The 21339-nt window shown below is 46.5% G+C and overlaps 1 protein-coding gene across 4 annotated transcripts in view; it reads left to right on the top strand.

The window, feature by feature from the left end:
• The window catches only part of Mp (collagen XV/XVIII-type protein multiplexin), a 307755-nt gene that overhangs the window by 235095 nt on the left and 51321 nt on the right, over positions 1-21339 (top strand). For all 4 annotated transcript variants that reach the window (XM_077650856.1, XM_077650855.1, XM_077650854.1 and 1 more), the window contains 6 exons: positions 1315-1401; positions 4304-4390; positions 8469-8490; positions 12887-12960; positions 17114-17176; positions 17476-17557. In XM_077650856.1, the coding sequence (XP_077506982.1) occupies positions 1315-1401; positions 4304-4390; positions 8469-8490; positions 12887-12960; positions 17114-17176; positions 17476-17557 (415 nt within the window). The remainder of the gene's footprint in view (positions 1-1314; positions 1402-4303; positions 4391-8468; positions 8491-12886; positions 12961-17113; positions 17177-17475; positions 17558-21339) is intronic.

The following is a 21339-nucleotide window of genomic DNA, read 5'->3' as shown; positions in this document are numbered from 1 at the left end:
GACGGGCAGCTTCAGGCTGCGCTCACGTGGTAGAGGGCCGTGAACGTTTTGCATTAAAATGTGGTTCATGCATGCTTTCAAGCGGTTAAATGAAGAATAAATGTTTACTGCAACTGAAAACAGGCGTCTCACAATAAACTCTCCGTTTCTAGAATATGCGCAAAAGGACCCAGCAGCCGCTGAAACCAAGAAAAGCTTTCAGAATGGAAATTTTTTGAGGTAGCACTGGTTAGAGCCAGGAATAAATTTCGTAATCGTTTTAGCTAGAAGCTACTTTTCTGGTGTTTCATGACGCAAACTGCGGCATAACAGTGCGCACCACGTCTGCCGCAATAGTACCGTCGACCTTTGGTCCTCAAAAGCGTAATGGGGGGCGACCTTCGGAGGGTCGCAGCGGGTGAGCCAGCGGTCGCAGAGGGATGCGAGTGGTACCAAACGAATCGCTATTTCGTGATGGACACGTTTGTTTCCGAACTTGTCGAAAGGATAGGTGAAAACAACTTAGCTGACGCTCTTCATTTGATTTCGCATTTGCGAATCATTCTTTAATTTTTTTTTTCAGTTTAAAGGACAGTTGGCTTCTTTGGCGTATTTATAACCTAACGAAGGCTTCGTCTCTCCATCCTAACTTGCCCAATAATTCAGAACTAATGGCTTGCCTTGAATTATTTTCATCTTCATGTCTCTTTATGCGCAGTACAATGATAGACAGCCAGGAGGAAACAAGGGCTCATACTGTCGAAAAGCGATCGCGTCACAAAATTTTTATACAATTCTTCTGCCTGCTTCAAAAGTGCGCAGAGTTCGTCAAATAAAGAAACTTGTGGAAGAACTTCGGGATGTTCAAAGTGCTGTTGGAATTCACATGTGCTGTGAGCTCGCCCATATTTTAAGGAAATAAATACCGCCGCTTCTGTGAAGAACATTCTTGTTCGCAGAGGGACACACGCGCAGTCAGAAGGCACAGTACGAGTGACACTCCCTGTGTCCCAATACTGAGCGTGTGTTCGTCTTCGAGCAACACTGCTCTTCCCAGGCATGCACCACTAGCCCAACAATAGGTCATTCTTGGCTGCCTCGGAAGAGAAGATAGGCAAAGTCTGTTGGGGGCTGATGGCAGCGACAGACACTGCAACTTGATGGGGACCTACCTATCTGTCGGAAGTCTGAAAAGTAAAAGAGTTTCAAAACCAACAACGAAACAGGTGTCGCGCAGTTGGGAGAATAAGAACGATTACAGCACAATACTGATTATATAGCCGGATTAGTCGTACTTGAAAGTGAAGCCACGGTTCACTGTCGCGCTGCTTGCAGAAAGGCGAGAAGGGCGAGCGCGGCCGTCGGGGCCGACGGGGCCCGCCTGGACCTCCGGGGATGCTGGTGGACGAGAGCGGAAGAACGGTACGTGTTTTGCGAGATTGTGAATACATGTTCTCTCTGAGAACGCTGGCGCCACAGTTCAGCGTGAAACTTAAAGTGGTGAGAAGATTCGCGTGATGTAATATTCTCCTGCACTGCGCCGAAGAAGATGGTGCAGAGAGAGAGGGCAATGTCCAAGGGGCGATGAGAAGATACATCCTGAATCCCCCAAATGCCAGAAGCAACCAGTACGCGCATTTATGCGCCTTCGATCCCCTCTTTGCAAATTACTATTGGAAAAGGCCAGGGAAACTCGCCAACTCCGAGAAACAGTAGACCGTACGCACATCTAAGATGCTTGCTGCTATAGGCTGCATGGTTGTGTTGCCCACTGCCTCCGTCCAGTGTCTTCTATGGTTTTTCATCCCTGTTATGAGTTACCTGCTGTCCTACAACTACACCCTCATATTTTGTGAGAGGAGAGCGGCGGAGCCTTCGGGCGCACCAAGATACAAGGAAGCGACGCAACTTGATGTCTTGCGGCGAAAGCGCTATCCACACAGGTGTAAAGGTAGTTGGAAGCAAGATGCACTGTCAAACACGCTGCGGCCTATACAACTGGAGCTTCAGAACCTCCGCCGCCAAGTGCAGTAGCTTCTTGTGTTTGAGTTGTCCTTCATATTTATATTGTCACAATCGATCTCTATCCTTGCTTTCACCCAAGGCTAGTAAAAAACGTGAGACATTCCACTCTCCCTCGCGACGAACGAACAGCACGCATAGGTTTTTCCTCCTCGCCCACTTACTCGTCACTCCTGCACTGTTCGTTACATTACACTTGTTTCCCCCTATCCGGGTTATTGTGCTTCTCTGCGCTTGATTTTTTGGGCACCACCATACTTAGCTTGTTCGGCAGCTTCGCATGAGGATGTTTTAGAGAAAAAATTGCAGAACTTTACCTCACCTGCCGAAAAAAAGGCAGCATCCGTTATCAAATTCGACCCGGCGACAGTTTCAGTGGAGCACTGCGCAACATTAAGATGCCACCGGCTCATGGTCTAAGTGCTTTCGTAAATGATCATTTTGACGGGTCTGAACAGATAATTTTAAACTTCGCGCCAAACTGAAAATAGAGCGTACCAACCCCAGGCCGCACTCTCTATTAGGCCCAGAAGCACCAGAATTGAGAGCCCATCTTAAAGATCTAGCGCCAATATATAACGTGTACTTTGTTGTAAACGCGAGAGCAGCAATAAGGAAAGCCGAAAGCATCCGTTGTCTTCGGTAACGGTGCCCACCACAACCCTAACGATGGCTGATTTAATCTATATCTGTCTGCTGCTTCTTCCAAGTCCATCATCATATTTTCACGCTTCCCGCACGAAGCGCCGAACATTAAACATTGGACTTTATTTTCCAAAAATTCTGGGGGGTCACCAGGGCTAAAAAATGTAGTCAGACAGATTGAGGTGGCCCAGGTGGCCATTACAAAGCAGCGCAGACGAGACCTCACAATAATCGAAAGATAGGAATATGTTCCTTTAAAATAATGAAAACAAAAATACAATCGCATATCATAACATAGGCAGAGGTCTACATAATCACCGGGGAATTGTCATAACAGCACGAATTGTGAGAACACCGCGAATCACTGCGCATTGTGAGAACATCACATTTTGTTTCATTGTTTGACTGCATAAAACAATTGAAGCGCATCTCCGTGAGCAAATACAACAAAAAAGAAAAAAACTTACACCACAAGCTAAATTTTGTCGACGGCATGCGTGTCCTGGCGAAATGTCTGCTATTCTGCGCGTGGCCGCTCTGAACGCACTGTTCCGCCAGGTACGCCATCTCTCAGAGCAGGATATACTGAAACTCTTTTGTTCGCACTGTGCAAGTCAACAGTCGTGAGCTGCGCGTGTATATGTCGAGTGCTCTATTCTTTTCTTCTTTTAAGGGGGCTCTGAAACACCTTCCGAGGAAAGCACATCACACACGCTCAATCACTGCATTGGGTTGTCACGAACACCTGAGCCAAATAATAAACTTCTACACGCAGGAAAGAATCCACCATCACGCGCGAAAGTTGGCCAGCCCTTCCCGGCGACTTTTTCATGCCCCCATCCTCCTCCGTCGCTCACAGCAGCGTATACAAGTTGAGAGGTGGTTATTGGCTCATTTCTTTGAGACGTCAGGCAGCTACCACTGCCGCGGCCACTAAGCTGCGTAGCTCCAGTGGCTCAGGAAGCTCCGCCCTTCGAGGTGGGACCGGCGGAGGAGCGTCGACCTTCCAGCGTGCAAAAAATGACGAGAGGAGAGGAAAAAGGCGCCAAGATGCTGAAATTCAAATTTTGAGTAATGATAACTTAGCATCTACTAAGCGCATTAAAAAAGTCTTCCTCGACAATATTCGTGCATTGGCGTCCTTTAACATCGCAGGCGTACCACAACATTATTAGAACCCCCTTTCAGAGCTCCTTTAAGTTTCTTTTAAAACTGGAAATGCGCCAAAGGTCTTATCACAGTCCCTCGTATTACACTGCTGTAGTGTGTTACAACCACGGCACAGCAATCATGCATTTGTGGTTGGAATGCCTGCCGCGTTCACTTTATCATCGTGCGTTCAGGGGGCAACTTGTGGAACTGTTTCATGCGTTCCACAACGAACAGGCATACGCTCACCACTTGCACTGTTTTCTGCGCATTACGCAAAACTTCCTAATTTCACTTGTATGACCAGGGTCAGCAGCATGGAGAACTAATGAATACAGGCGACATTCAGCTCCCGAAGCAGGGGATAGCACCCGGAATTTCTGGTTCCCCGTAAAGACAGCGCCGCCATGTTTCTCTCGGAAGCTGCCTGTCGCAGCTTTCTGTCTAAAAGAAGTCACGCGGCTGTATTGCTTTGCCCGTGTGTCTCATTGAGATCTCTCGATCGCAGATTTCCCATGGACCCAGGGGAGAGCCCGGACCGAAGGGAGACCCGGGACCTCCGGGACCCCCGGGACTGGGTACCTTCTTGGGGGCGGTGAGTGTCCTGACAGCGCTCTTCAGCAGACAACAGCTACCGCTTGGCTCGCACTGAATACATGTTGTACTTTCTTCTTTTTAATACATTGTCACTGGTGTTCGGCAGACTAAACAATAACGAAACACAGACCAGATGAAGTGCAACTATAACAAGAAAGCCGTTATTTCGTTTCGAAATGGGCACACGCCTCGACCCTTTGTGAAACCCTTTCTAGACTTTTTCTGCGCTCCTGACATCTTTGTAAAGTTAACTAAAGTTATTTCGGGTTAAACGAAGATCAATGTACGTGTCAAAGTTTTTCTACAAGTTAAACTTCCTGAAATATCAGTAGATGTGGGCAGTGTTTTTTCTATGTTAAGACACATGCAGCTAATACTCGTAAAATTTGAAGAGCACTGCAGTCTGCTGCTTTGGAGAAGTGCGAAACCATTTGCGTTTGAACGTCAGCAAATTTTTGCAAGTCCACGTTGTCACGTGACATTTGTCATGTAAACCTTGAATGACGTCAACAACTTTTCTACAACTCATCGTTGTCTAACATCAGCACATATCCCCCATACACTTTACCGTCGTACACACTACAACGCGTTCACTTCGTGCTCCTTTAACTCGTTTTAACCGATGACCCTTCGTGCGTATGCGTTGCCTGCCCACCTGACATACAGAGGGCCTGGGTTCGAGCCGCAGTGCTGGCGAATTTCCTTTTTCGAATGGTCATTTTCGTGCGGATACGCTCTGCAGACACGCTGTGCTGACAGGTCCTGCACACGCCACTCAAGAGACAAGTAATGTATTCGCATTAAGAAACCAACAAATCGGAACGGAGTGCGATGTTTCTCTAACTTTTCCTTCCCTAAATGCACCATGGTCATATTCATCAGCAAGTCAGGCTCAGCGCAGGACAGAAACATATCCCATTTGTCTTCTGTTGTCCTGCGGCAGTCGCGACAGCCCGAAGCCAGCAAACTTCCTAATCTCTTCCACCCACCTCACTTTCTCTCGCCCCCTGCTGCATTTGCCTTCCTTAGGAATCCACTCTAAGCCTAACAGAGCATCGGATACCTCTTCTGCCGAAGGCGCCTTTCCCTCATAATTTTTCTTGAGTCAGAGACACAGACGATATCTTCATCCAAATTTCGTTCTTGCTAAAAATCAACTTTGTGGTTCTTTCTGGCTACAGGTTGATGCTTGTTAGGCAGCAAAACACGCATTTATTGTTCAAGCAATGGAATTATTCATTTTTCCCGCCACTGGATTCAAAGTCGTGAGCATCGTTTTGAAGTGAAAGGCGGTGCAGCGTATACTCCGACATCCCCGAACAAAAAACTGCGTCGACGCACGCATTGTGGTTGGGAAATCGGCCGGTAATGGCGACACGTGTATTTCTCTTCTCGAGGTTTAGGTTTTCTAGCCTTTAAAGCTCGTTTTTTTTTTTAGCGAAAATAGTGTCTTTGTCGTCAGAGCGCCCTAATCTAGCGATATAGGCCAACTTCAGTTTGTGTTTGATGTCCCTTTAAATCTTCGTTTAAAAAATGCGCACATGAACATACTTTTCCGATAATATTCAAGCCTGCAGCATGAAAGAACAAATTAATAGTGCCCAAGTTTCACCAGTACGATCCTACTCAAAAACATGTGGATAAACCATATATGATCAACGCGGTGGGAGTGCATCTGTTTTCAATGTCTTTTTCTCGAAACAAGTTGCAATAAAGCGTCAGCGTTCCACTTCACGTTTTGTGCAGTAACCTTCGAAGCAAGAAAAACCGTACGCACTCGGGCACGGCATGAAGGACTCCACGCGGAATCAAAGCTGCGCCGTGTTTTGATTTTGCCTCTTTAAAGGCACGTGAGTCATGAACCGGTGGAACCGACATTTGCTGAACAATGAAAAACATTGAGTAGTGTTTATATTCAAGTTCGATAAATTTTACCCTGGGAGCTGTTTCTGCGTTTCATTCTTTGGATGCAGATAGATACAGAGCTCACGCTTTCAGCGTCATAAAATTTGTGCTTAATTCTAAGAACTATCTAAGTGTCGTTGAGTAGTGATAACTATCTTTTTCTAGGTAGTTTGCACTGCAGAAACATCGCGGAACCTTTTGCTGCCATAACTTTTCTGAACAACTGAAAACCATGTGCTTCTTGACTGCGCAAAACAACTTCTCTCGGCAATGCAGGCAATTGCTTTTCCCTGACCGTATTTTTTATAAGTTTTTCATTTGTACAAAAAGCGATTTTTCACCAAGTGCTCTCCGCGTACCTCTTAAGAATGCAGTGGGCAGCCGAAGCCGGCTTATAAGCGGATAATTTTCACTCGTGAAACATTGTCCTGGAATATGCGCCGCTGTTCTATTACGAAGTCAGTACGCGAGCATATAAGCCGTTCCTCTGCGCTCTGTACAACGAAGCACATGGCACGTTTGGGTAGGACCCTGTGCGCCGGGAGCTAGGGTCAAGAGGGTAGTCGGCGCTTCACATTGGAGGCACACTGAGCAGAACTCCATCTGATTTGTTTTATTAGTAACAATCGATTCTCTGGCCCCTTCTAGCTATCCTGATCTTTGTCCGGCAACAAAATATGCCTTCACTACCGAGAAAACTGTATTCGAACATTTTCCCGAGACTCGATTAGAACTCCTGACTTTAAGACAAAAAGGACTCCGTGATGGCCACTTTTAAGCGAACGGCAGTGTAGACAAGCCCCCGGGATCTCCGCGCAAAAAATGGTCTTGACGCACCGCGGCTTATTTGCGGAAACGGCCGGTGTTGCTACACCTGTATTGCGTTTTTTTTTTTACCCTAGCTTGCGAAAGCTCCCCTTTCACTAAACGTGTCGTGTTTGGGATTAAAACGCGGTAATCTATCGATATAGACCGGCTTGAAATTTGTCCTCTGTGTCCCTTTACCTTTAATCAGCAAGCAGGGACAGCCTCAAAGCGATGTTCTGTGCATCGTGACCGTAGTGTTGAAGCAGCTAATACTTTTCTCCACTGACCGGACGACTTCACGAAATAAGCCTACTTCGACTGAAGCTAAAGAAGGTTTCTTTATTTAGCAACCGAGGTACGCGCAAAGCTACGTCCCCAAGTATGAGTACAGGGAAAGTTTCAGCGCGAGAGACACGACACTTTAGAGTTGTCCTAGAAAGCTGATAATTTCGCAGTATGTAAAACCTCTAGGTTCACATGCCACCTGTGTTCAGTCGCAGCGTCTTCCACGTCCCAGTAAAAACATGACGGTCCGAGAGCGCCACATTTATTGCGCACGCAGCAAGGTGATGCGGACAAGCGCAAAAAAAAGAACGCAAACGAATTGTGTGGTATGCAGCATCCAACTATTTTACTGTGTGGAAAAAGTGCTGACAGACTGCGGGAAGTCATCTTGGAGATAGTTCAAAGCGCCGCTCTTAACTGGGATTGTTTAGCGGCGCTACTAACTATTCTCCCTCGTGCGGAGCAAGAAGAGGAATTATCGGGAGATTTTTATGTTTGCAAATCCGGATACATATGTGCAAGCAGCTGGAGCATCGATTTTTCTTGTCGACGAAGAGATTGCTTTTTTAGAGGGACAGTTATGACTTGGCATAATTATTTTTGTTTCTTTCACTATCTGCCGCAATGACATTTCTTTGGTTTCGGATACTTAGCTACATACAACCCCTTTACATGAGTGACAGTGCATTTGCAGACAACAATCTTCACGATTGGTTGATGTGTTGCGTCTCACCTTTTGATTTAATTACGGGAGCGCATTACTGACCTGGAATGAAGGTGAGAGTAGCGATAGAGCTGGTATGAGGACAGGCTGGGTTTAGGTCATAGGACAGAGTCCTCTGAAATGCAGGCAATGAAGTTCAGCGTTTGGGCCTGAGTACCCAGCTTCCTCGGAATGAACTTGACTACTTCAACCGCACGTAGCTGGAAGGATGTAGTGACGTTAATATCCGCGGAAGCGGAAAAGTGCCCGCGAATGCCTGATATCTACATTTGTGTGCTAGCGTTTTCAAGTTTTCGCAGACTTGTCATGGAAAAGCTCTGTCTAATATGTGTCCCATCTCCTTTTACTCTTTCAGGACGGCCTCACGTACGTGACAAGTAAGTGCACTTCTCACATGTGCAGCTCACTTTTTTTTGGTTTACGGTGTCGTGTGTGGTTACAAGAGCCAATGACAGCCAACCCATGACAACTAGGGCTGCTGCGATTAGGAGAGCACTCACTGTGATTTTTTCAACCTTCCCACCGGCGTCCACCCCAAGCTCCCACAACAGGGCACAGTAACGGGAGTTGCGAAAAATCAAAGGGGCAAGGCGGGAGGCAAGCGCTTCTCAGTCCACTCACAGTTCAAGGCAAATCTCTTTGAAGTTCAAGTGTGGGTTAGCTGGTTTCGTCGGTTGCGCGAAATTAAAAGCCACGTGTGGCACATTATTGAAAAATTTCGCGACGATTCTTCGCGTCTTCGTAACCGAGTATAACGAACAATCATGGAGAAAAGTTTGCGGGATGTGGATTCGCGGAAAATATATTTCTTCGTTGCACCGATAGCCAGTCAGCTGGTATACTTCTAGAGGATGAAGCACACATTTATGCTCGTTCTTCTATGCCTTTCGTTGACCTCTTTTGCCTGACAGCGCAGAAATAAGTTTTATCTGTGAACCCGCGTCCCGTAAAATTTCGTCCATGACTGTACAGCTGCCCACACACTTAACACGAATGACGGACAGCCTCGCTTAGACTGACGCCAGAGCCACGAAGCGTGACGGCTGCCCAGTGCGAGACCATGCTCTCGGCATATTTGCAGCGGCTGACGTTAGCTGGTGCGGAGTTCGATTTGGCTGCATTTGCGCCTGTGCCCGACACAGTTTAAGACCGGCAATCATGGGACCAAACTAAAAACGTGCTCGAGCGGCGGCAACTTAGCGTGCAATATGTCGAGCTCCCCACGATAAGAAAACTACAACGCGTAGCCTGGACGCGCAAGGCCGCAACCACGGGTGAAACAAAAAACGCTCCCCTCACGAGCGCGTTGTTTACGCGATGATCGAGCGCAGTAGAGAAAAAAATTGGCAGGGGGTTCAACGTGGCTGAACCTAGTTTACAGAGCGGAAGCTCGATTAACCCTTTCAGGCCCACTGATTCCATTTGGAATCACGAAATTTAGGGGCCACCAGTGTTGAATTGAGCGAGGAAGTCCTGCTATTTTTGCAGTAGTTCGGACATTGAGCAATTCATCAACATATTTTAGCGGCCTTTCACGAGACTGACGTATGCTAATACGTAGAAGAGGGATATAGAAACTGCGTACACATTGCTGTCGCCACCGCCTGTTGCCATGTCCTCCCTTGCAAAGTGTGGAAGAAATAAACTCTTTTTTTTTCTAATCACGTGGAAGGGTAAAAGTACGCCCCACGTTACTCCTTCAAAATAAATTCATTCGACTAAACGCATTTACAATAGGTAAAATATTTCGCAAATAAAAATGATTCCAAACGGAATCACTGGGACCTGGATGCCCTATTTTAGAATAATCAGCTCGGTTGTTTTTGAGATATCTGTGACTGCTTGCGTTGTGTAAACGTTGCCTGTTTCGCAGTCTACATGTAACAACAAAAGTTTTTCCGAAGAAGATGCTTGCATTCAGCGCGAGCACTTTTCATACGGAAAGGAAGTTTCAAGAGCAGCCCACCAAACGTGTGGAGGTGCCGATTCATCCGATGAAGAAGAACTAGCATTCATTGCACGTAGATCAGCAACGACCACCTAAAGGCAAATCATATAACACAAAAGCGTTGAGCATCTATGGAATATCGTCCATGCCAGAAAATTGAAATCTGCATGACGATGCAGAACCGAGTGGTAGCATAACTACACCGAAGATTGAAAGTCATACAGTTTTCAACATCCTGAAGCGTGCCAGCACGCTCAACAGTTCGTGTCTTGTGAACAAAAAAGTGATCATAGAAAAATCCATATTGTGGATGCAGCACGATACTGCTGAACAAGGCAGAATTCATGAATAGGAACCCCCACTGAAAGAAGCACGTTCACCGTACGAATACTTCAAGCGCTTCTACATCGACTCAATCTTTCAGATTTTCACGTATACATTGCAAATTTTTAGTTTCTGCAGTGTGTAGATGCTATGAGCTCGAGGCTGGAAATCTGGATACTGGGAGCGTAATTTCCCTGTCTCTTACTGGACATGTATCAAAACAACCAGTGCTTGTCTTCAACCAACTCAAGGATTCCGCTTACATTGGACTGCACACTGGCACAAAAACAGCATTTCGCACCCCTAAGTCCCAATGATTACATTTAAAATTATGCAAAAAAATGTTATAAAGAACCGACGAAACATTGTTTTCTGATGTTTTAGCATGATCCTTCTCCTACGCGTGCTAGTTTCTGTACATCGATCTTTTCTATTGAGCAGTTTTAATTTGGGCCGGAGAGGGTTAAGCACGGTCAGACACGGTTTGCTCTTGTTTAATTTTATTGCATATCATGACTTGACTTGGCTGTTGCTTGATTAAAGAGAAGACTGTCTTGCAGTCTGTGAAGTAGGTCGCTGCGGTTAGAATCTGGTTAACTTCGAAGCGGAGGCAATGGCCGCGTCCGCTACCAGCTTCCTCTGTCGTTATTCACATCGTTGCTGCCGCTGCTTCTCCAGACGAGCCTCTCATTCTTTTCCGGTTTCTGCTTCAACCTTAGCACATTTCCTCGTTCTGTCTTTCGCCAACGCGCCCTGTCGACGCTCTTGATCATAAGAATCATCAGACTCAATCAGACGTCCACGATACGCCGCCGAAGCACTGGTGCCAGCGAGCGACTCCCCCCGTGGCTGTCTGCGAACGTCAAGCAACGCTTCGCGCTTTTTATTGTCTTATCAGATGCACGGCGAGTCACGTGGTTAAGCTCAACTGGCAGGTGAGAGGTGAATCGCGTTGTTCATCGCAGTTGAGAAGGCGAGCGAATGCCGCCGGCTCCGCGCGCCGCAGCTGCGCCCAGACGCGGCGAGTCACATGGTATGACATCACAGCAGCCACACCTCGCGCTCCGTCGCTTGAAGGTCATTCTTCGCTGCGACACCACCTCGAAGTTTTGCATGGGAGGAGTAGAGCTTCCGCTCTAAAAGCAGTGAATACGAACTGCGTACCGGCTATCGTCAGCCGCTGCAACTTATACTGAGAGCATCTCGCGCCCTGCAACTAACGCTTCGTGGCGCTGGCGTCAGTGTAAACCGCGCGGTCCGTCGTTCGTGTTAACTGTACGGGCGGCTGTGTAATATTGTTCCGGTTTTAGCGCAGCATAAGTCTATCTGGCGCCAAAGGTTTGTTGGTTTTACTGCGCATATAAATGCGTTTCACTTAAGTTTCTAATTCCACCGCCGCGATACTGTTCTAGCTGCCATCCTAGTTTCAGCTCACTCCATCAGATTCACTTTCAGGCCTAATACAGAGGTGAAATGGTTACTCCCAAGTACACGCAGTGATTCGGGAGATAAATTACCTGTGGTTTAAATGAAATTCCCATCACTCCTTAGTACGGCAGTCTTAGTAACTTCCCAGCACGCCGCCAAAAGTATGAAACGCATAGAAACTAATTCCAGTGATGTTTGGAACCAATTATCATGTCCCAGTCGTTTGAAAAAAGTCAGTTTACACTTGTGATATCAGGAGGATATAGGTGGTTAGTAGTTTTCCTAGTATAGTGTTTGTGCCGCCTTTCAGCAGGTCTCCAGTTACTAGATCTACTGCCTTTTTGCTCAGTACGGTCTGTATTGCTGTTCTTACTTCCTGTTTAGTTATAACTAAAATATCGAACGCTATTCTGCCGCCCCCCCCCCCCCCCCCCCCTATTGCAGGTATGATTATTCGGCCACTGTATGAACTCGCATTTTCTCGGGGAAGTAACTGCGTAACAAGCAAAGAATGCACCGCAATGAGTTTGTCTACGCTCAACATTAGCACTTTTTACTACGTAATGTAGTATGGACGTATGTAGGAATTAACGTACTGCTCCAGTATACAAAGCCGGAGTGACACCTGAGCTTTAAATATGCAAACGGCCAACGTACGCAAACTCAGCTATGTTAAAACATCGCTGCTGCGTTTCGAGGTACATTTGGCTATCTGTCATTATCGCTCGTGTTGTTTTTTTTCCTTCTCCCTTTTGTCAGTGCAGCGTGACACCCCTAAACAAAGACCCACCGCTGTGTCTCAGTGGCTGCGGCGTTTCGCTGTTGGTTGTGAAGTCGCGGGATCTCATTTTCGGACCTCATTTTGGCGGCTAAGTGAAAGCCCGCACCGGTTTTCCTAGGCATAATGGCTGAAATGATGAACACGCGGGCGACTCTCGCCTTAGATGGCGCTGCCACCTTTCCCGGTAGGCATCTCGAGTGGCCCGCATAGGTGCCAGCGATGCCTTAAGAGGATCTGCAAAAGACGCCCTTAAGCCTGCCGACCTCAACATCCACTTCTTCAACAAACGCAGGGAACGAGCGGGGAGAACCCGGACCTCACGGACCACCCGGCGAGCGAGGGCCGATGGGATTCCCTGGTATGAAGGTGAGTGCTGCATCCTCTGTTCTTGTTCTTGAAGCGGCGCACATGGACGTATTCGTGGGTTTCACGAATCGAAGAAAAACGGCGGCTCTGTAGTCTTTAGGCGAGAAAGAGAATTAAATTTTCAGTGGTATTCTTTTTTTCGGGCGAACCCTAGATGTCAGTGTTTCTTTTCGATCACCTCTGCAGTTTTGGCGCCCACCGCGGTTTGCCATTGGGCTGCTGAACCGAAGGTTGCGGGCTGGAATCCCGACCGTTGTCCCAATGGAGGCAAAATACGAAAATGCTCGCCTGCTTCGCGATTTCAGTGTGCTTTCAAGATCCATATGTGTGGTCGAAATTAATCCGAAGCCCTACACACCAGCGTCCCTCTTAGCAGATGTGCAGCTTCGCAATGTTTATCCCGATATCGCATACCTTACCCTACAATAAGATATCATACCCCCCCCCCCCCCATTTTTTTAACTTACTCTTCAACAAGGTTCTTCAGATAGACTGGACACGGTTTTCTTTTTTTTCTGTATTTGTTCACAGCTCTCGGTAATGCGGAGAAAACGACCCGCGGATAACTAGCAAAGAGTCTGCTTCATTGCGGCAGAGTGAGTAAAAGAAATAATTACTGCTTCCAGATTTTTTTTCCAAAGAAAATAAAACGGCACCCATTAAGCCGTATTCGTTTTGAGCTCACTTTGCAATGAAAATTGCAAAACTACTACCGCTAATTGTACAAGCCAAAGTATGCAAAACATGTTTTTAGCTCCCATTCCTGACAATCGCAGAACCGAATCCTCAGCCATATTCCACTGTAGCTGGCACCCAACTATGATGAATGCATATCAGTGTGGGAAGTTCCGCGTGAAAATGTGCACTCCTGACTGAAGGTTAGGCTGTCCATCTTATTTAACGCCTGGTTCCTGTGGATATTCATGCAGAGCTGATTCCGCACGACTGGAGTTTTAACGTCTGGCCCAAGTCAAGAGGTGCTTTTAAGTTCAGCTGGAGCAGAATAACAGCGGGGCTACCGCTGGTTACTCCATGCATTGTTGACCAATATATCAAAAGGATTTTCGAAAGCTTCGTGTGGATGTCTCTTGATCCGGCTTTCTTTAATATCTGTTCAAATTGCTTGCACCGCCCGCTCCGGTGCAGAAGTGGACACTGTGTAGCGCAGTGACATACTATCTGTTGGATGCCGTCCTTCTGCAAAAAGACTTTCAACTCTTCAGTCGTCAATACCGGACCATTGGTCGATTCGATGACATTCGGTCGGCTTTGACCTGAACGAACATCATCTTTAGAAACTGGGCAGTAACCATTGCAAATTAAGTCTTTACTGAATATCCCGCTTTTTATTTAGGGAATCCTTCGACAATGATAAACAAATACATAGCTCAACAGTCCTGCGAATCCCACATTCCTCCAGAAAATGCAGCGGCCTAACTGGCGCTGCCCTTTGCATTCATGGTACTCTCGGCAAGTCTGGCATGTCTGGACCACCGCTATGGCACGTTGGTCCTGTCCCGGCCACCACACCGACACCAGTGGCAACTTTAGATAGCAGCCATGTAGCATGAAAACCTCCGTAGGATAGTAGCTGTCCTTGTAGGAAAAGTCTATCCGTGCGAAATGTCTTTCCGCTGGTCCTGTACTTCATGGTACTTCGTATCCCGAGAAGGATAACGCCTCAATCTCGCACACGAGTTGAGTGTTACTCATAAATTGGATGTCTCCATCCAAGAGAGCTTGCAGCCTAAAATCGGCGCCCCCAGAGATACTTGTTCAAGCATATGATTGAATGCTAAGCAAGGCCGCCGCGGTGGCTCAGTGATAATGGCGCTCGTCTGCTGACCCAAAAGACGCGGGTTCGATCCCGGCCGCGCTGTCGAATTTCGATGGAAGCGGAATTCTAGAGGCCCGTGTACTGTGCGAGTTCAGTGCACGTTAAAGAAGCCCAGGTGGTCTAAATTTACGGATCCCTTCACTACAGCGTCCCTCATAGCCTGAGTCGCTTTGGGACGTTAAACCCACGTAAACTAAACCAAACTCAATGCAAGGTAAGTACCTTTTTGTCGATCAGATTGTAGTTATGTTCACCGGCAAGCAAGCATCGTGACGCAAAAAGTTATTGGTACTTCTTCTCCGGACTTGCAGATTGGTAAAGGCCGTACCGAGACACTTAAGAAACGCGGCTGTAAGCAACACCCTACTTTTCTCATTATCGAGCTCAGCTGCGGCCTCCGCCATGGACAGAAATTGCTATGACAGACCGTTTGACGTGGTGTCCAATACCTTAGTACGACTGGACCCAGCAACTGAGTGTGTGGTGCTACGTCAGCAGTTTAGTACGAATTTGTACCATTGGAACAATTTGACATCTTGTGACCTCTGGGTCAAAATGACTCCTTCGAAGTTGTTTGGGTTAGGCTCTAGGCCCTTGCAACTGATGACATCGCCCACGTACTTTCTTTGACAAATTATCAGAACGAATGCTGTAGAGCCCCCAGCAGCGCATAGGTTCGGATGGTGCTCTCAGACGGGGTCGATGGTCACGTGCCCGTCCTCCAGCACCATGGTCTACTACTGCAACTTCATTGGCACTTGCGAAATTCCGGACTGCGCACACGCCTTTGTTCGGAACATTTGTTCATTCAGTAATTTTAACTTGCTGGCAGTCCCGCTCGCGCTTCTCTGAAGGATTGCATACGATCTATGCGTGGTTTACTCATAGTATCCCGGTGATTGCCAGACTAGTCTGCAGACCCTTTTGATGTAAACTTGGGCACATATAAGGCCTCGGATTTAGGATACTGTCTCGCATGCCGTAGAAAATGCGACTAGGAACACCTCGTATGAAACTAAAACAAGCCTTTCAGTGAAGATTATGAGATCGTATATCAAGAAATTGAACCTCTCATGCACATGAAAGGATTATTTCGTACTTGTTTTTGGCAATTTCTTTTCTGAGGCTAACGAATGCTAAAACAAAAATGAAGGAAAAAGGGAGTCATGGGAGAGTTTCGATTGTTTCCAAGCAAGAGCTGATATGAAACCGCAACCAGGATCATCCACGATAACATTGCAAATTTCTAGCAATTACTCACGCTCTCAGGAGCTACAATAATGACGGAGTCAGCTCCAGGCTACTGTACGCCTCCAGTCTACTTTTCTCAATAATTGTTTTGGAGACTACACCGCGTAAAGATGTTTGCGTCGTGAACAGTCGAAAGTTGAAAAAGCACTTCTAGCATTCCCGTTAAATCCATAGAACAAAATTGCCATCCTACATCTCGAGTTCATTCTCTCATCAGTTTAGTATTGGATATGAAAACATTAATCTGTTCACTGTTGTGCTGAAATAATGCGCAACTTGTTAAAATAATAATGCTGTTTTCTAATAAATTATGGGCCTTGCTACCTTTTTATGCCAAATAATTCACAACACTTGGTAGTCAATACTTCTTTGAAACGTTAAGTGTACCTTCCCCTCACCTATTTTCTTTCATCGGTGTCCTAAATTAACCTCCAAATAGTGCGAGAACCTCTCAGGAAGGCACTACAAAAGAACGCTGTCACAAAAAATTTGTCCATTTCTTTTATATAGGCACAGTAGAGGTGTTTTATTAAACCAATGAATTTCATCATTAAATGTAAAATCACTGCAAAACGCAGTAATTAAGCTGCAGGCAGGTTAAAAAACCTTGTGTAACTCCAAGAATGACCGATGAGGGGCTCTAGGTGGTATGACATGATTACAAAACATAAAACAACAAGTTGTTAGTCTGAGCTCGTCTGTTTGCTTTTGTCCTGTGTCTTGTCCCCTGCTCAGTTTTATGTTTTGTAATCTTGTTGTTAGTCTGAGCTCGTCTGTTTGCTTTTGTCCTGTGTCTTGTCCCCTGCTCAGTTTTATGTTTTGTAATCATGTCATTGCGTAATTCGTTCACGAACATATCAACCGCAATGTAAACACTTGCATGAAAGCACATTTCACGGAAAGCAACGGGCCAAAAATTTGATAATCCATTGTCTTCATTTGCTGAAAATTAATTTACCAGTGAAAGCGTTTTTCAGTCCAACCTAGAAATGCTCTGCAGCACGTTTTTCTCTTCGGTCGTTATAAAATGAACTTGATTCTGACAGCAATATCTGCGTCTTTCAGGGCGAAAAGGGCGAGAGCGGGCCACCCGGGCCTCCCGGTTTTGGATCGGGGCGAGGAGAAAAGGTTTGTGATCAAACATCTTGAAATTGAGCTTTATTATTTACGTTCTTCGCCCTTAGTGTCCTCCAGTTAATTCGACACAACTGTAGTGTGCTGTAGCTTATTCGGCAGAAAAGTTGTCATGCGGCAGTCATCGGCATTCCTTTCACAAGGTACTTACAAGCACCCCATACTGAATAGCGTGCTCGACCAATGGAAATTTTAGTGTGTATGTTCTTGCCCTCTTCATCCACCGTGGTGGGCAAAGCTCCAATGGCAGAGATGACATGCGGTGTCAGCTACGGGTGGCTGTCTGCTTTCAGGGAGAAGCTGGACCTCCGGGGCCACCTGGACCCCCCGGACTGAGCCATTGGTCCGACACTTCTAACACGATCAACACGAGAGGTAATACCAGTCTGCTACCTCTAATTCTTGAAACGGCACAGCAAATGTTAAAACAAAAAGTAGCAGTATCACAGTTGCAAAGAATTAAATGTCAGAACTGTTTTTTCTTACAGTAAGCACTATGAAAAGTCCATGGTTATCTCGCACTTTGCAGCAGAAAGAAAGCCCAGCATGATATTGTCACTTAGGTGTGACGGCAGTCAGGAGGGATGAAGACGGACAAAGGTTCTTCTGAGAGAAAACTGTTTATTGGGTTTAATTGCGCCCACAAATGTCTGAATCACTCGGCGGCGGCGAAGCGACAAGCGTGCTCGACGCTCGTCGAACAGAATGCCCGCCGCTGTCGGCCGTTATCAATTTAAAGCTGATAATGAACTTTCGAGATAAAGCGTGCAAAGTTACTAGCACATTCTTGAACAGCGTAGAATCAGCTCTGTCTGGCTGCGATCAATCGTGATAAGTCTAGTCGCGTCTTGCATCGCAAAAAAACGATAAAGCGGCGCGCCGGCCGCTTTGAAGAATCAACAATCATACAATGAAAAGATTCGCGGCAATGTAAGTGCAACAGCCTAATTGCCGTGACTTGTTCTGCTAAGAAACAAATGATGCGGATAATGAAACTGGCGTTTTGCAAATTGAAAAGAGCGGGATATTTATTAAATGATACAAGCTACATTAGTAGCCTTCGGAACATGTTTTCTTCGCGATGCGTTAGAAGATGCATTTTAATGTGTTTCAGGGTTAGGGGAGAAAGGAAAAAATGCAATGGCGCGGTGAAACGCGACATCTTGTTACTTGCACTTCCTAACTTTCAAAATCGCAAATAACTTGATAGCATGTTTGATGCCATCTGCAACTTAGTTTAAGGCTGAAGATATTGGTTTTTCTTATGGGGAGAAAAAAAGATGCGAAGTGAGTCTTAAGCAGTTAGCAAGTGCTTCGAAAATATTCTGCACGCCACTTTTTCGACACTGTCCAGCTCCACTCACCAGCTATCCCTGACTAGCGCAAGTATTGTACTTAATGCATTTGGCTATCGGTTTTATCTTGCCCAAAATTTGAGAATGTTTGTGCCTCGCGCTCTTACGAGGGAATTGTTTTATCAGCAGGCTACATGCGAAGTGAAACACGACATTGTGGCTTCTGCAGAACCGAAAGTAACGATCGGTTTTATTGATTGCGTCAATGCTTTGCGTTTCTTTTATTCCTCCCTAGCATGGTCCGAACGTAACAAATAGAAACCATTGATTGCCTATTGGCGTAAATAGGACACGAAGAAAGCTCTCGAGAACGTCAAGCAGCGACGTCACCACTGAGCGTTTTGTCGCCCCTAAAGACTCATACAAAAAACACTAAATAAGCTGAAGGATTGTGAAGGACAGGATCTGCGCAAAGTTTTCTTCGAACCCTTTCCGCCGGCAAAGAACGGTTCCTTGTGTAACACATTCGGACAGCGGCGCTAATTGCGATTGGTGCGACGTATACAATCCCTTTCAAACGCTCCCGTCCGCATACTGCTGAGTGTAACCAAATCTCATGCCCATTCGACCAAACGGAAGTGAAATAGCAACGGCTGTGACTCTAAAGCAGAAAAGAAGTTGCGAAGAAGGCAGGAAATTCGAAAGGATCGCGTATCCAGGCTACATGCAAAGCCTGGCTTTACAGTAAGCCAAATGGGACTAAAAGGGGGTGAGAGGTTAGTCTCCTTAGGTACCAACTGATTTGCCACAACCATTAGTCCCTTTCGGGATCAACTGCAAAGGGTGCAAACGGTTGGTTCTCTAGGGAAGGTGTGGAACAGTTCCCGGGAGCAGCCTTTTCAAGAAAAAATGCAAACGAAGCCGATTTCAAGTGCAAATTAAAGCGAGATTGTCCGTGCAGAAGCACTTAACAATCACTGGCACTTATTAGAGCAAGAAGGGAAATAGAAATCAACACGCGTGAAAATATCAGGATTTGAACTCACCACCTTTGGATTGGAAACAAAGCACGGACATAACCAGGCCACCACAGCAGACAGTGCGGAGTTGAATGTAAATGCCTTATATACGGATCACACACATTGTTTGGGTTTAACGCTCGCAGTTTAATGAAACGTAACGCTGTTCAGAGCAAAGTATGGTGATTTTGCTGTCATATGATTTTTCAACAAGCCAAGGTAAGGCTTAAAGTATACGCAGATTGGTTGAAATCGCGTTTTTGGCCAAAAAAGAAGCGTCGAACCGTGCATGCATACCAGCCGTTACTTGACAACCGGAAATCCTTGTTTTCTTATCTTTTTTTGGCGGACAAGGTGCTCTTATTTGTATCAACAGGAAGCTGCTCATTGCGGTCTGTTGAGAACTATACAGAAGGCCGTGGCTCACTTCGTTTTTTTTTTACTGGCGGGCAGCGGAGGTGGGGAATAGAATATTTGCCGCTCATCGTTTCGCGAAGTGTCGCCGGTACATATGCAGCATCAGTTAATCTCGTAAACAAACGGCAACGAAATGAAACTACTTATGCTTGCTTAACGCTCAGCCTTTCAACTCACATTCGGTACGTATTAAAGCTCGTAGTACTTGTTTATGCACTTTCCCAGCTGCCTGTCGCTTTGATTCTACGAAACCTTTTTCTCACGCAAAACAGTCTATCCTCTTCGGCTCGGGCAGCGGCGGTGCTGTAACTGGCCTTATGGCTCAGTAGTACACTTGGGCATTCGGCGGCGCGAACGAGCGAAACTCGCCGCCGCCGAAATGCTGCCTCGTTCGCACTTCCCAGCAATCACCTCGCCGCTCTTGGCGTACACACATACGGTTAGAAAAGTGTATAAAGCGACGCTGTCGATATACAGTTTGCGTATGCAAGCTTCCATACGCTAAACGCAGCTATTTTGCGGGACTTTACGCCACGTCTCACAATGCTTCTTTTAGTTTGCAAACAGAGAAGGAACGATAAGTACAGACTAGTCGCGCCTTCTGGTTGTAAGGGCGGAAAATATTTTTGTCAACAAACCGACGCACCTATGAAGCCTCGGTGGCTCAGTGGTTAGGGCGCTCGACTACTGATCCGGAGTTCCCGGGTTCGAACCCGACCGCGGCGGCTGCGTTTTTATGGAGGAAAAACGCTAAGGCGCCCGTGTGCTGTGCGATGTCAGTGCACGTTAAAGATCCCCAGGTGGTCGAAATTATTCCGGAGCCCTCCACTACGGACCTATTTGTTCCTCTCTTCTTTCACTCCCTCCTTTATCCCTTCCCTTACGGCGCGGTTCAGGTGTCCAACGATATATGAGACAGATACTGCGCCATTTCCTTTCCACCAAAAACCAATTATTATTATTATGAAGCCTAGCAGCGGCAGAATCGTCACCCTAAATGAAAAATAAAGCAAATTTATCACTCATACGTTTTGTTATAGGCCAAATGAGAAGAAGCGAAAAACCTGTGCCCCATTTGTATCCAGTGAATGCACTGAAAAGGCAGTTACAACGACAAAATCACTGTGCTTTGAGGGGCGCCGCCATGTTTGGGGAGTAGCGGCGAAGCAGAGGGAGCAAATTCTGTCGTTCGTCCTTCGGTTAGTCGTTTTCAGGCCAAGGACTAGGCATTTGGTCCGAGAAGTCTGCACACGGCACGCACGCGGTCGCAGTTGCTCCTTTCGCGCTGCTCACGGGGAGTAACGGCTGCTATTGCTCCCAAGGGGATGAATTTTGGCTAAGAGTTTACAGAATATGCCTGTAGCGGGTCATAGAGTAAAACCGCCAGGTTCTTTATGGATATATGTTTATCGTGTTGATAAGCTCG

The sequence above is a fragment of the Amblyomma americanum genome, chromosome 1 (genome assembly GCF_052857255.1).
Source record: "Amblyomma americanum isolate KBUSLIRL-KWMA chromosome 1, ASM5285725v1, whole genome shotgun sequence".
NCBI classification, from domain to species: domain Eukaryota; kingdom Metazoa; phylum Arthropoda; class Arachnida; order Ixodida; family Ixodidae; genus Amblyomma; species Amblyomma americanum.
This window is presented reverse-complemented; position numbering and strand designations above follow the sequence as displayed.